This window comes from Giraffa tippelskirchi, chromosome 7, assembly GCF_054371585.1.
Source record: "Giraffa tippelskirchi isolate mGirTip1 chromosome 7, T2T-mGirTip1v1.2.pri, whole genome shotgun sequence".
NCBI lineage: Eukaryota > Metazoa > Chordata > Mammalia > Artiodactyla > Giraffidae > Giraffa > Giraffa tippelskirchi.
In genome coordinates this window covers 65333021-65347914 of record NC_137281.1, presented here as the reverse complement: position 1 = coordinate 65347914, position 14894 = coordinate 65333021, and the positions used below count along the sequence as shown (strand labels likewise).

Below are 14894 nucleotides of genomic sequence, written 5' to 3'. Positions count from 1 at the left end.
TAAATAAACTTTCAGAAAAGTTAAGTCGTTTTTTTTTTTTTTTTTTAATAGGGTGACGGAGAGCTATACCTTTCCCATCTATGTGAATTTAGGTTTAAACTAGATTTCCCTTGGCTATTATATAAGACAAAAAACCCCACATCACCCCCTTTCACTCCCCCCACCCCCAAAAAGTGTTTTAGTCTATTGAGTTTTTGTGTCCTCAGTTGTGTCTGATTCACGGCAACTCACGAACTCTACACAGCCAGGCTCTTCCGTCCATGGAATTCAGGGCAATTTTTTTCTGTCACAGTAAATGCCCACCCTGGGTGATCCAAAGGCAAGGGCTCAGAGGCTCCTGAGAGACTAACTCCTTTCAGCTGAGCACAGAGCTGGCTCCTCACTGGGATGCCTGTGGCCTGGGGCTCCCAGAGGGAACAGCAGCACTCGCCCCACCGTGTGGTCACTGCTGCAAGTGCAGGCTGCTCCTCACTCCCCCTTGACAGTGTCCCTGAGGGCAGAACAGTGTGAATCTACTCAAGGTGGAAATGCAAACTCCGATGCAACCAAACTTCCCACAAGGTCTCCAAAACCACTCAGGAACAGGGAATTGGAAACTGCAGGGCATGACATGAATGGAGATGGAGACTTGACACCTTACACCGAGTTCACTTCCAGTTATCCCTAGACAAAGTTTCCATGAAAACTTGTCACAAATCTAGAAGAACAATGAGCAGAAACCGGACACGTGCTTTGAGTCTTCACACACAAAACTAAAAGGCAGTCCACAAAACAACCCAGAGAATACACTGGACTTTGCAAAATCAAAGGTATCTACCGTGGGAAAGACCTCATTACAAAAGCAAAAGACAGGTCATACATCGCGAGACGAATGAGTGGAAACACAAAGCTTCTCAAGGACGTGTCTCCAAACAGACAAAGAACACCAACACAACAAGCCTGTGAAAACTAGGGAAAGGTCTGAAGGGACGCCAGACTGAGGAAGACACACACAGAGTATCCCGGATGATGTCCAGCACTGAGGGCCTGAAGAAACAACAGTCTAGTTGCACTCCCTCAGGCCTGTGTGACCTTGGATGAGGCCTCTGTTTCCCGGTGGCTCTGAGAGATGGACAGGGAGGAAGGGGAAGAGAAATCACTTGCACTTCTAATACTCACAGCAAAGTCTTCCAATGAGAAGGGAATTATCACCCCCACTGACAATGCCATTCACTGAAGTGATACCCACGAGTCCATCTAACCCAGAAGGGAAGGAAGGACCTGTTCTCACAAAACGGCGAGAGATGGAAGAAAGAAGATCAAGCCCACACCAATCACTGGAAAGAGAAGCTGTGCTCAGGGCTTGAAAGAATTCCTATTGGGAAAATGATGTCACAGCCCCACAAGGCAATCCACAGCTTCGATGCTATTCCTCCCAAAATGCCAATGCATGTTCGCACCGAACAAAGAATTGCAAAAGGGGTTACGGAAACAGAAAAGAGCCTAAATTGTCAATACAATCCGACGAAAAAGCCCCGATACGGACGTCCAAGGTTGTGTGAAAGGAAATTAGACGACCAAACTAGGATCCTCAGGAGAGTATCGGAGAAGGCGATGGCGACCCACTCCAGTACTCTTGCCTGGAAAATGCCCTGGACGGAGGAGCCTGGTAGGCTGCAGGCCATGGGGTCGCGCAGAGTCAGACACGACTGAAGTGACTTAGCCGCAGCGGCAGCAGCAGGACAGTACGCTATTGGGAATACAACAACACACACAGATCCAGATCGATGGAATAAAGTTGAGGGTCCAGAAACAAACCCCGGCATCCAAGGTCAACTCATCTCTGACACAGAAGGGGAGAATATCCAAATGGGAACAAGAAAGCCTCTTCAATCAATGTCCATGGGAAAACCAGACAGCTACATCTGAAGAACGCTATTGGTTTTGATCTCACACCACCTCAATATCGGGGAAAAACCTCACCCTAAAGACTGATGTCATGAGATAGCTAGAAAGAAGCGTAGGTCAAAGGCTCCTTAACATCAGAGTCTCCTTGCCATTTGCTGGGCGGAGGTAGAAATGGGTCTCTTCAAGTAAGGGAAAGAGGGAAACCAAGTACACCAATGGGTATCCATCCAATGGAGCCTCTTCACAACAGAGAAGCTAAGCATTCACAAATGCAAAAGATAGGAAACGGAACATGAGAGACTCCTTGCAAGTGGTGTATCTGAGAAGGGGTTCATATGGAAAGAGACGAAGAATGCACAGCACTCAGATTCCAAGAAACACCACCACCACCCTTGACCCTTCCCCCATGACCAACTCCGACCTAAAGCCTTTCTCTCCCTCTAACCTATCCCTAAAACATAACCCTCATCTAATCATATACATGTGCATTCCTAGCATCCATCCTTCCACACACGAGAGAGAAAGAGGAAGACACACACTGAATCGAGAAAGGAAAAGAGAGGGACACAGCCAGAGAGAGACACGGAACCAAAGAGAGGAAAGGAGTCGATGGTCCAGACTTTTCATCAATCTGTCTCGAAGGTAGAAGCAATGACAGCGCCCATCCACCCCAGAAGGGGGAAACGGACGGAAGGTTTGGAGAGGAAAAGACAAGAACGCAGGGAGCCATTAGAAGCTCAGCCACCCGCAGAAGCCGAGCTGGGACACTTGAACAGAATCTCAATGGAAACAGAGGACCAGAAAGTTGGCTACTCTTTTCTATCAGAGAGGGAGACCTTCGAGACTTCCTTTCGGTCCTCCAACTTGCATGCGGGGTCTCCAAACAGTCAGGAGGGGGAGTGCCTTTTCCTGGGTACCACGGCGCATCCAGGCCTCGTTCTGCCCCATTCTGTGCTGTGTCAGCCCTGGATGGAGTCTTTCTTTCTGAAGTCTCAGCGCACAAGCTCCACGTGATATCAGCCCCAGGTGGAAAGGCATGGAGCTGCTCGTAGGCCGACAGACCTAGGAAACAGATGGGAGAATGACCCCCACTCTGCAGATGGAGAGACCGGGGAAACCCTGAGGGGCATATGCTTGTCCAGGGCCACACCACTTATGAGAAGAAGGAGCCTGGTCTGAGAGCAGCGAGGTCCTCGGAGCTCAGGCCCTGGCTGCACCCAGGCCTCCCCAGGGCTGTGGGCTGGGCTGTGTGGCTGTCACTGTGCCTGCACATGGCCTAAGGGGGGTGGTCGAGCAGTCAGAAACCCAGAGATTCCCTTGCGAAGTTTTGGGGAAGGGACCTCAGCACGAACCCCAGGAAATGATGTCACCTGCCGGCAACAGAACCCAACAGAACCCGCAACCCGGGTATCCAGGCCTCCAGAGCGGAGAGGAGCCCCCAGCCAGATCACTTGCTGCCAGGATGTTCTGCTGCTTGCCCCTGCCCAGAGGCCGGGGCCTCAGGAGAGCTCACAGGCAGTGTGCGTGGGCACCCTGTCGACGTTGGCTCAGGGCACCCCCGAGAGGCCTCTGGCCCTTTGCCCGGAGAAACAGAAAGGTAACACGGGGAGCCCCAGGCGGGGCCAGGCCACCTCTCCCATGCCACCCGGAAACACCGGGTCCTTTGCCTGTGTGTGTGGATGCGGGTTTCTCGGGGTGTGTCTCCCTCAAGGAAGCCCAGGCGGATGTGGGGTCAGAAGCCTGCGGAGAAGTTGTGTCCACACCCCAGGGGAGAGCAGGCTGGGTGGGATGGGGAGAGTGCGGGCAGCGCCGGCCGCCCAGGCTGACCTCACACCCTCAGGTGGGTCTCTTTCCTCCCGGGTGGGGATCTGAGCAGACACACGTCTCTGACCCTTCTGGGAAGAGAAGTTCGAGCAGGCAGAAGCAGCGGCTCCACTGGCCAGGCCCAGCTCGGAAAACTCCCAGCACGGCTGGCTGACGGTCACTGTCGTTGCAGAGCTTCCCACGTGATGAGGCCGAGGACGGGGACACCCCGTCCACCTCCCGGAGGGAGGGGTCGGAGCACCACCCCCCCGCCCGTGAGGCCCAGTGCAGGCTCCAGGTGAGCGTGCCCACGGAGGCATCAGCCCCACCGGGGGCGAAGCGGAGGCGGGGAAGGCCTGCTGCCGAGACACCGCCCAGGATACACCCGGCGGCCCAGTCTGAGGCTGCCACGGAGCTCAGCACACCCGGCTCCGACCCAGAGTCCCGAGAACCCCGGCCTCTGAGGCAGCAGGAGGACCTGGAGCCCAGCACGCCAGAGCACAGAGGTGAGGACGCTGGGGCTGGTGCACGGGAGTGTGTGGGGAGGGGGTGCTGAGCTACACACGGACGAGTCCCCGAAAGATGCTGCTGGGCCTGCAGCAAGCGCTGGCCTCACACCCCCACCCCCATCTTGCACACTTCAGTCCCAAAAGACATCCGACCCTGGGTATTCTTTGGGAATCTCTTGGAAGCTTTCTGTCCCGGGATACGCACATGCCAAGGCTGGCCTGTGGGCAAACTTTGCTTCTCCCCCAGCTCTAGCACTGGCCTCCAACTGGAACCAGGCTCTACTTCCCAGACCTGTCCCTACAGAGGTGGTGGCTCCAGGTGCAGGACCCAGGGATCCACCGAGGCCAGATGGAGAACCGAGACTTGCCCTCGCAGAGACACCAGGCCAGCTGGGTACTGGCCAGCACACCGGGCAGATCGGATCTCCGTGCCTGCAGGGCCCCCAGCCCCAGGCACTGACGTCCCACCCCCTCAGCCATAACCTCCACCTCCACGTGCACCTGTACCTGCTCGGGCTTTGGCAGGAGAACCCGAGGCAGAGGAGGAGTCACCGCCTCGGCAGGGGGAGCCTGCCCTGGCTCCCGCGCAACACCCAGACGCCGACGATGACTCACTCGCCCCTGCAGGAAGAACGAGCCCCCGCTCTGGGCAGAGACCCAGAGCCCTTGCCGGAAACACCACGTCCAGGGGAGCGGTCGGCTCTGCAGCCTCCATCCCTGTCTGCTCACCGTGGACGCCGGCAACTCGGTCTGCCCCCAGGGGACATGGAGTTCCTTTCCCCTGAACTGCTTTGCATTTGGTTTGTTTCCACCTTTCTGGTGATGTTTTATTTTGTGTATGGTTTCCTGTATTTCTCTTGGTTAAGTTGGGATTAGTAAACTTTTTCATCATTGTTGCAATTTGGGAACACTGTTGTGTAACTCTGGTGATACTGTGTTACCATCCCAATTTGTAGTTTCAGACCCGTTCGATCTTTATGCCCCACCCCCCAACAAAGCCTGGATTCAAGGCAAGCACGCCCTGTTCATCCCTCCCCCCGATCCTGAACACAATTTCATCTTTTCTTTCTGCATTCCTTCCTATATTCTTGGTGTCCCCAATCAATGACTCTCAGTGAAATGACTGAAGGAGTTTTTTTCGGACTCTCCACCTACTGTAAGACTCCATTGGAGAGTTCTCATTTGTATGTCATTTGAACTAGCCTTTGATAGCTGAAAGGACGGTGTACGTCCTTTCAAGATATCATGTGCCAAACGAAGCCCTTTTGGCAAATGCCATCATTATCTCCAGGCAGGCATTGCTGTTTGAAGGGTGACATCTCAGCCAGAAGGCAGAGGCTGAGCTCCTCTTGTTGCACCAGCTCCCAAAAGAAGCCAAGAAAGGGAGCTGGAGCAACAAACCACCCCAACGCCCAGGAAAGCGTTCTTCACGACAGAAGGCTAGAAAATGACCCAACAACCTTGTGGCCCAGAACCCCTCTAAAAAATCACTGTTCCATAAAAAAGAGAAACACATGGGAAGTTCCAAGGAGAGGCAATGCCCATGGCCAGTGTACTTTAGAGACGGCCTGACCGCTCCGGGGAAGACACGCACCGACGGAACCCCTTGGGAAACAGTAGTGATAGTCCTCACCGTCGTAAGGGTTGCCTCTGGGGACAACCTGCCCTGGGCACCACATGAGGGAGCAGACCGGCTTCTCTTCCTCTGCCCCCACACCATTCACTCATGAAGGCAGCTCAGGTGTTCTCATGCCCTGCCTGCCTGCCTGCCTGCCTGCCTGGCTCATCCGTGAGCTGTGCCCACCTCCAGGGCAGGACTCCACCTTCTCCTCTCTGTGTACCGTGAATCTGCACACAGTGGGCTTTCAGAACCTTAGGAGACTTGAGCCATTCCCACTGGAGCCAGAACCCTCCCCAGGAAGGAAAACAGCTGTGGAGTCATTTTGGCCCCAGCACTGGTTCCCAAACCCTGGCGGCTCCTACAGCCTCTACGGTGTGAAGAGGGAGGTCCCTTTTGACAGAGCTTTCCGGCTGTCAGATCTAAGCTGTTGTTTCCCTGTCAGCTGTGTCTCTTCCGTTGCAGCCAGGTGGGCCACGCTGCTCCAAAGGAGCTCACAAGCTGAGTTGCAAGGGAGGTATTGAGAGGACAGGGATGGCTACAACGTGCTGCAAACTGAGTGAGGGTCCCCACAATCCTCAGCAAAGGTCTGTGGTGTGCAAGTGGGGAGTAGAGGGCCCCCAAGTTCCAAAGGAAGGGAGGTACTCGGGAGCTAAAGCCCTTGGCTGCTGTGGTAGCAGCTGCACATGGCAGCTCGTCCACAGTGCACTTCGAATGAGGTCATATGAGCGGGACTCTGGAAATGGCTCCGAAATCCAGAGAAAGGGGTCAGGGTATGTGGGAATCCGGCGGGGGTGGGGGGTGGATGAAGGAAGGTGTCCTTCCCCTCTCCAGTGCAATTTGGTTTGGTGAGTCTCAAAGCTACCAGATGGCACTTCCCAAGTCAGGCCCCCGCAGGAATCAGGGTGGGCTGCGTGCCTCGGCCCCTGCCACAGGGACAAGCCACACCACTGGCCTCCCTGAGCTCAAATGGCCGGATCTGGGGGTTCTGTCTGGGTGCACACCTCCTTGCTGTGGCCAAGTTCCCCCCTTCTCTGAGCACCAGCTTCATCCTCTCGAAGGAGGACATCGATTGCTACCTTGGCACGTTACTCTCTTCATCCTGTGAAGACTCATTAGGCTTATCCTACAATTACTAGCTGGCCCGAAGAGATATCTCCTGAATCCAGATTAAGCTGGAGTCTCCCAGGCTCATCTGGCATGTCTTCCCTGAAGTCTGCCAAAACCCACACCCTTGCATTTCCAGGGACTCCCCTTAGCCAGCTGGGCAGAAAACCCAGCATGCTTCAAACAAGCTGACAGACAAGCGGGAGAGGACTCACGGGCAGACGGCCTCCCTCAGGTCTCGGGTGGAGCTCTGGGACCACAGCAGCAACGGGCCATCCCAGCCCCTGGGCTCAGCAGCGCCCTCATTCTCAGGCCGGCGGCTCTGCCCTGAGGGGAGCAGGAAGGTCACCAACTGCCGCAGGCGGACCTCAAGCCCCTCCCACTGCTGGAGCCTGACCTCCCCCGGCCCCACCCCTTCCCCTACCCCAGCAGGACGAGAGCTCGTCTTCCCCTGGCTTCCAACGTCAGGCCCGGCCCTGGGCCCCGATTGGGCACTGCCCCAGTCCGGAGCCAATCACAGTGGCCAGGGAGGTGGAACGCACCGATTGGCCAGGGCCAGGTCATGTGACCATGCTCCCCAGGAAACTCAAATATTACCAAGATTCCCTAACAAACCAATGAACAAAATTATCCAGTAAACGCAAACCGTACTTTTTAATGAGGCCAATGTCACAGAAAAAAAAAAAATGCTTCACAATGAACTGCTCAAGGAAGCTACTAAATAAACTTTCAGAAAAGTTAAGTCGTTTTTTTTTTTTTTTTTAATAGGGTGACGGAGAGCTATACCTTTCCCATCTATGTGAATTTAGGTTTAAACTAGATTTCCCTTGGCTATTATATAAGACAAAAAACCCCACATCACCCCCTTTCACTCCCCCCACCCCCAAAAAGTGTTTTAGTCTATTGAGTTTTTGTGTCCTCAGTTGTGTCTGATTCACGGCAACTCACGAACTCTACACAGCCAGGCTCATCCGTCCATGGAATTCAGGGCAATTTTTTTCTGTCACAGTAAATGCCCACCCTGGGTGATCCAAAGGCAAGGGCTCAGAGGCTCCTGAGAGACTAACTCCTTTCAGCTGAGCACAGAGCTGGCTCCTCACTGGGATGCCTGTGGCCTGGGGCTCCCAGAGGGGACAGCAGCACTCGCCCCACCGTGTGGTCACTGCTGCAAGTGCAGGCTGCTCCTCACTCCCCCTTGACAGTGTCCCTGAGGGCAGAACAGTGTGAATCTACTCAAGGTGGAAATGCAAACTCCGATGCAACCAAACTTCCCACAAGGTCTCCAAAACCACTCAGGAACAGGGAATTGGAAACTGCAGGGCATGACATGAATGGAGATGGAGACTTGACACCTTACACCGAGTTCACTTCCAGTTATCCCTAGACAAAGTTCCCATGAAAACTTGTCACAAATCTAGAAGAACAATGAGCAGAAACCGGACACGTGCTTTGAGTCTTCACACACAAAACTAAAAGGCAGTCCACAAAACAACCCAGAGAATACAGTGGACTTTGCAAAATCAAAGATATCTACCGTGGGAAAGACCTCATTACAAAAGCAAAAGACAGGTCATACATCGCGAGACGAATGAGTGGAAACACAAAGCTTCTCAAGGACGTGTCTCCAAACAGACAAAGAACACCAACACAACAAGCCTGTGAAAACTAGGGAAAGGTCTGAAGGGACGCCAGACTGAGGAAGACACACACAGAGTATCCCGGATGATGTCCAGCACTGAGGGCCTGAAGAAACAACAGTCTAGTTGCACTCCCTCAGGCCTGTGTGACCCTGGATGAGGCCTCTGTTTCCCGGTGGCTCTGAGAGATGGACAGGGAGGAAGGGGAAGAGAAATCACTTGCACTTCTAATACTCACAGCAAAGTCTTCCAATGAGAAGGGAATTATCACCCCCTCTGACAATGCCATTCACTGAAGTGATACCCACGAGTCCATCTAACCCAGAAGGGAAGGAAGGACCTGTTCTCACAAAACGGCGAGAGATGGAAGAAAGAAGATCAAGCCCACACCAATCACTGGAAAGAGAAGCTGTGCTCAGGGCTTGAAAGAATTCCTATTGGGAAAATGATGTCACAGCCCCACAAGGCAATCCACAGCTTCGATGCTATTCCTCCCAAAATGCCAATGCATGTTCGCACCGAACAAAGAATTGCAAAAGGGGTTACGGAAACAGAAAAGAGCCTAAATTGTCAATACAATCCGGCGAAAAAGCCCCGATACGGACGTCCAAGGTTGTGTGAAAGGAAATTAGACGACCAAACTAGGATCCTCAGGAGAGTATCGGAGAAGGCGATGGCGACCCACTCCAGTACTCTTGCCTGGAAAATGCCCTGGACGGAGGAGCCTGGTAGGCTGCAGGCCATGGGGTCGCGCAGAGTCAGACACGACTGAAGTGACTTAGCCGCAGCGGCAGCAGCAGGACAGTACGCTATTGGGAATACAACAACACACACAGATCCAGATCGATGGAATAAAGTTGAGGGTCCAGAAACAAACCCCGGCATCCAAGGTCAACTCATCTCTGACACAGAAGGGGAGAATATCCAAATGGGAACAAGAAAGCCTCTTCAATCAATGTCCATGGGAAAACCAGACAGCTACATCTGAAGAACGCTATTGGTTTTGATCTCACACCACCTCAATATCGGGGAAAAACCTCACCCTAAAGACTGATGTCATGAGATAGCTACAAAGAAGCGTAGGTCAAAGGCTCCTTAACATCAGAGTCTCCTTGCCATTTGCTGGGCGGAGGTAGAAATGGGTCTCTTCAAGTAAGGGAAAGAGGGAAACCAAGTACACCAATGGGTATCCATCCAATGGAACCTCTTCACAACAGAGAAGCTAAGCATTCACAAATGCAAAAGATAGGAAACGGAACATGAGAGACTCCTTGCAAGTGGTGTATCTGAGAAGGGGTTCATATGGAAAGAGACGAAGAATGCACAGCACTCAGATTCCAAGAAACACCACCACCACCCTTGACCCTTCCCCCATGACCAACTCCGACCTAAAGCCTTTCTCTCCCTCTAACCTATCCCTAAAACATAACCCTCATCTAATCATATACATGTGCATTCCTAGCATCCATCCTTCCACACACGAGAGAGAAAGAGGAAGACACACACTGAATCGAGAAAGGAAAAGAGAGGGACACAGCCAGAGAGAGACACGGAACCAAAGAGAGGAAAGGAGTCGATGGTCCAGACTTTTCATCAATCTGTCTCGAAGGTAGAAGCAATGACAGCGCCCATCCACCCCAGAAGGGGGAAACGGACGGAAGGTTTGGAGAGGAAAAGACAAGAACGCAGGGAGCCATTAGAAGCTCAGCCACCCGCAGAAGCCGAGCTGGGACACTTGAACAGAATCTCAATGGAAACAGAGGACCAGAAAGTTGGCTACTCTTTTCTATCAGAGAGGGAGACCTTCGAGTCTTCCTTTCGGTCCTCCAACTTGCATGCGGGGTCTCCAAACAGTCAGGAGGGGGAGTGCCTTTTCCTGGGTACCACGGCGCATCCAGGCCTCGTTCTGCCCCATTCTGTGCTGTGTCAGCCCTGGATGGAGTCTTTCTTTCTGAAGTCTCAGCGCACAAGCTCCACGTGATATCAGCCCCAGGTGGAAAGGCATGGAGCTGCTCGTAGGCCGACAGACCTAGGAAACAGATGGGAGAATGACCCCCACTCTGCAGATGGAGAGACCGGGGAAACCCTGAGGGGCATATGCTTGTCCAGGGCCACACCACTTATGAGAAGAAGGAGCCTGGTCTGAGAGCAGCGGGGTCCTCGGAGCTCAGGCCCTGGCTGCACCCAGGCCTCCCCAGGGCTGTGGGCTGGGCTGTGTGGCTGTCACTGTGCCTGCACATGGCCTAAGGGGGGTGGTCGAGCAGTCAGAAACCCAGAGATTCCCTTGCGAAGTTTTGGGGAAGGGACCTCAGCACGAACCCCAGGAAATGATGTCACCTGCCGGCAACAGAACCCAACAGAACCCGCAACCCGGGTATCCAGGCCTCCAGAGCGGAGAGGAGCCCCCAGCCAGATCACTTGCTGCCAGGATGTTCTGCTGCTTGCCCCTGCCCAGAGGCCGGGGCCTCAGGAGAGCTCACAGGCAGTGAGCGTGGGCACCCTGTCGACGTTGGCTCAGGGCACCCCCGAGAGGCCTCTGGCCCTTTGCCCGGAGAAACAGAAAGGTAACACGGGGAGCCCCAGTCGGGGCCAGGCCACCTCTCCCATGCCACCCGGAAACAGCGGGTCCTTTGCCTGTGTGTGTGGATGCGGGTTTCTCGGGGTGTGTCTCCCTCAAGGAAGCCCAGGCGGATGTGGGGTCAGAAGCCTGCGGAGAAGTTGTGTCCACACCCCAGGGGAGAGCAGGCTGGGTGGGATGGGGAGAGTGCGGGCAGCGCCGGCCGCCCAGGCTGACCTCACACCCTCAGGTGGGTCTCTTTCCTCCCGGGTGGGGATCTGAGCAGACACACGTCTCTGACCCTTCTGGGAAGAGAAGTTCGAGCAGGCAGAAGCAGCGGCTCCACTGGCCAGGCCCAGCTCGGAAAACTCCCAGCACGGCTGGCTGACGGTCACTGTCGTTGCAGAGCTTCCCACGTGATGAGGCCGAGGACGGGGACACCCCGTCCACCTCCCGGAGGGAGGGGTCGGAGCACCACCCCCCCGCCCGTGAGGCCCAGTGCAGGCTCCAGGTGAGCGTGCCCACGGAGGCATCAGCCCCACCGGGGGCGAAGCGGAGGCGGGGAAGGCCTGCTGCCGAGACACCGCCCAGGATACACCCGGCGGCCCAGTCTGAGGCTGCCACGGAGCTCAGCACACCCGGCTCCGACCCAGAGTCCCGAGAACCCCGGCCTCTGAGGCAGCAGGAGGACCTGGAGCCCAGCACGCCAGAGCACAGAGGTGAGGACGCTGGGGCTGGTGCACGGGAGTGTGTGGGGAGGGGGTGCTGAGCTACACACGGACGAGTCCCCGAAAGATGCTGCTGGGCCTGCAGCAAGCGCTGGCCTCACACCCCCACCCCCATCTTGCACACTTCAGTCCCAAAAGACATCCGACCCTGGGTATTCTTTGGGAATCTCTTGGAAGCTTTCTGTCCCGGGATACGCACATGCCAAGGCTGGCCTGTGGGCAAACTTTGCTTCTCCCCCAGCTCTAGCACTGGCCTCCAACTGGAACCAGGCTCTACTTCCCAGACCTGTCCCTACAGAGGTGGTGGCTCCAGGTGCAGGACCCAGGGATCCACCGAGGCCAGATGGAGAACCGAGACTTGCCCTCGCAGAGACACCAGGCCAGCTGGGTACTGGCCAGCACACCGGGCAGATCGGATCTCCGTGCCTGCAGGGCCCCCAGCCCCAGGCACTGATGTCCCACCCCCTCAGCCAGAACCTCCACCTCCACGTGCACCTGTACCTGCTCGGGCTTTGGCAGGAGAACCCGAGGCAGAGGAGGAGTCACCGCCTCGGCAGGGAGAGCCTGCCCTGGCTCCCGCGCAACACCCAGACGCCGACGATGACTCACTCGCCCCTGCAGGAAGAACGAGCCCCCGCTCTGGGCAGAGACCCAGAGCCCTTGCCGGAAACACCACGTCCAGGGGAGCGGTCGGCTCTGCAGCCTCCATCCCTGTCTGCTCACCGTGGACGCCGGCAACTCGGTCTGCCCCCAGGGGACATGGAGTTCCTTTCCCCTGAACTGCTTTGCATTTGGTTTGTTTCCACCTTTCTGGTGATGTTTTATTTTGTGTATGGTTTCCTGTATTTCTCTTGGTTAAGTTGGGATTAGTAAACTTTTTCATCATTGTTGCAATTTGGGAACACTGTTGTGTAACTCTGGTGATACTGTGTTACCATCCCACTTTGTAGTTTCAGACCCGTTCGATCTTTATGCCCCACCCCCCAACAAAGCCTGGATTCAAGGCAAGCACGCCCTGTTCATCCCTCCCCCCGATCCTGAACACAATTTCATCTTTTCTTTCTGCATTCCTTCCTATATTCTTGGTGTCCCCAATCAATGACTCTCAGTGAAATGACTGAAGGAGTTTTTTTCGGACTCTCCACCTACTGTAAGACTCCATTGGAGAGTTCTCATTTGTATGTCATTTGAACTAGCCTTTGATAGCTGAAAGGACGGTGTACGTCCTTTCAAGATATCATGTGCCAAACGAAGCCCTTTTGGCAAATGCCATCATTATCTCCAGGCAGGCATTGCTGTTTGAAGGGTGACATCTCAGCCAGAAGGCAGAGGCTGAGCTCCTCTTGTTGCACCAGCTCCCAAAAGAAGCCAAGAAAGGGAGCTGGAGCAACAAACCACCCCAACGCCCAGGAAAGCGTTCTTCACGACAGAAGGCTAGAAAATGACCCAACAACCTTGTGGCCCAGAACCCCTCTAAAAAATCACTGTTCCATAAAAAAGAGAAACACATGGGAAGTTCCAAGGAGAGGCAATGCCCATGGCCAGTGTACTTTAGAGACGGCCTGACCGCTCCGGGGAAGACACGCACCGACGGAACCCCTTGGGAAACAGCAGTGATAGTCCTCACCGTCGTAAGGGTTTCCTCTGGGGACAACCTGCCCTGGGCACCACATGAGGGAGCAGACCGGCTTCTCTTCCTCTGCCCCTACACCATTCACTCATGAAGGCAGCTCAGGTGTTCTCATGCCCTGCCTGCCTGCCTGCCTGCCTGGCTCATCCGTGAGCTGTGCCCACCTCCAGGGCAGGACTCCACCTTCTCCTCTCTGTGTACCGTGAATCTGCACACAGTGGGCTTTCAGAACCTTAGGAGACTTGAGCCATTCCCACTGGAGCCAGAACCCTCCCCAGGAAGGAAAACAGCTCTGGAGTCATTTTGGCCCCAGCACTGGTTCCCAAACCCTGGCGGCTCCTACAGCCTCTACGGTGTGAAGAGGGAGGTCCCTTTTGACAGAGCTTTCCGGCTGTCAGATCTAAGCTGTTGTTTCCCTGTCAGCTGTGTCTCTTCCGTTGCAGCCAGGTGGGCCACGCTGCTCCAAAGGAGCTCACAAGCTGAGTTGCAAGGGAGGTATTGAGAGGACAGGGATGGCTACAACGTGCTGCAAACTGAGTGAGGGTCCCCACAATCCTCAGCAAAGGTCTGTGGTGTGCAAGTGGGGAGTAGAGGGCCCCCAAGTTCCAAAGGAAGGGAGGTACTCGGGAGCCAAAGCCCTTGGCTGCTGTGGTAGCAGCTGCACATGGCAGCTCGTCCACAGTGCACTTCGAATGAGGTCATATGAGCGGGACTCTGGAAATGGCTCCGAAATCCAGAGAAAGGGGTCAGGGTATGTGGGAATCCGGCGGGGGTGGGGGGTGGATGAAGGAAGGTGTCCTTCCTCTCTCCAGTGCAATTTGGTTTGGTGAGTCTCAAAGCTACCAGATGGCACTTCCCAAGTCAGGCCCCCGCAGGAATCAGGGTGGGCTGCGTGCCTCGGCCCCTGCCACAGGGACAAGCCACACCACTGGCCTCCCTGAGCTCAAATGGCCGGATCTGGGGGTTCTGTCTGGGTGCACACCTCCTTGCTGTGGCCAAGTTCCCCCCTTCTCTGAGCACCAGCTTCATCCTCTCGAAGGAGGACATCGATTGCTACCTTGGCACGTTACTCTCTTCATCCTGTGAAGACTCATTAGGCTTATCCTACAATTACTAGCTGGCCCGAAGAGATATCTCCTGAATCCAGATTAAGCTGGAGTCTCCCAGGCTCATCTGGCATGTCTTCCCTGAAGTCTGCCAAAACCCACACCCTTGCATTTCCAGGGACTCCCCTTAGCCAGCTGGGCAGAAAACCCAGCATGCTTCAAACAAGCTGACAGACAAGCGGGAGAGGACTCACGGGCAGACGGCCTCCCTCAGGTCTCGGGTGGAGCTCTGGGACCACAGCAGCAACGGGCCATCCCAGCCCCTGGGCTCAGCAGCGCCCTCATTCTCAGGCCGGCGGCTCTGCCCTGAGG

At 55.0% G+C, this 14894-nt stretch overlaps 1 protein-coding gene across 1 annotated transcript; it reads left to right on the top strand.

Moving 5' to 3' along the window:
* Positions 1-34: 34 nt before the first annotated feature.
* LOC145514077 (uncharacterized) lies at positions 35-5099 on the top strand. The gene is made up of 3 exons (XM_081511157.1): positions 35-3484; positions 3884-4196; positions 4447-5099. The coding sequence occupies exons 1-3, from the start codon at positions 3248-3250 to the stop codon at positions 5073-5075; spliced, it is 1179 nt and encodes a 392-aa protein (XP_081367283.1). The 5' UTR covers positions 35-3247; the 3' UTR covers positions 5076-5099.
* The last annotated feature ends 9795 nt before the right edge of the window (positions 5100-14894 follow it).

Excerpts from the sequence above, each read along its gene's own strand:
- LOC145514077 (XM_081511157.1), top strand. The coding sequence starts at position 3,248 with ATGATGTCACCTGCCGGCAACAGAACCCAACAGAACCCGCAACCCGGG. Across the intron at positions 3,485-3,883 it reads TTGCCCGGAGAAACAGAAAG|AGCTTCCCACGTGATGAGGC; the intron begins GTAACACGGGGA and ends CTGTCGTTGCAG. Across the intron at positions 4,197-4,446 it reads CAGCACGCCAGAGCACAGAG|CTCTAGCACTGGCCTCCAAC; the intron begins GTGAGGACGCTG and ends CTTCTCCCCCAG.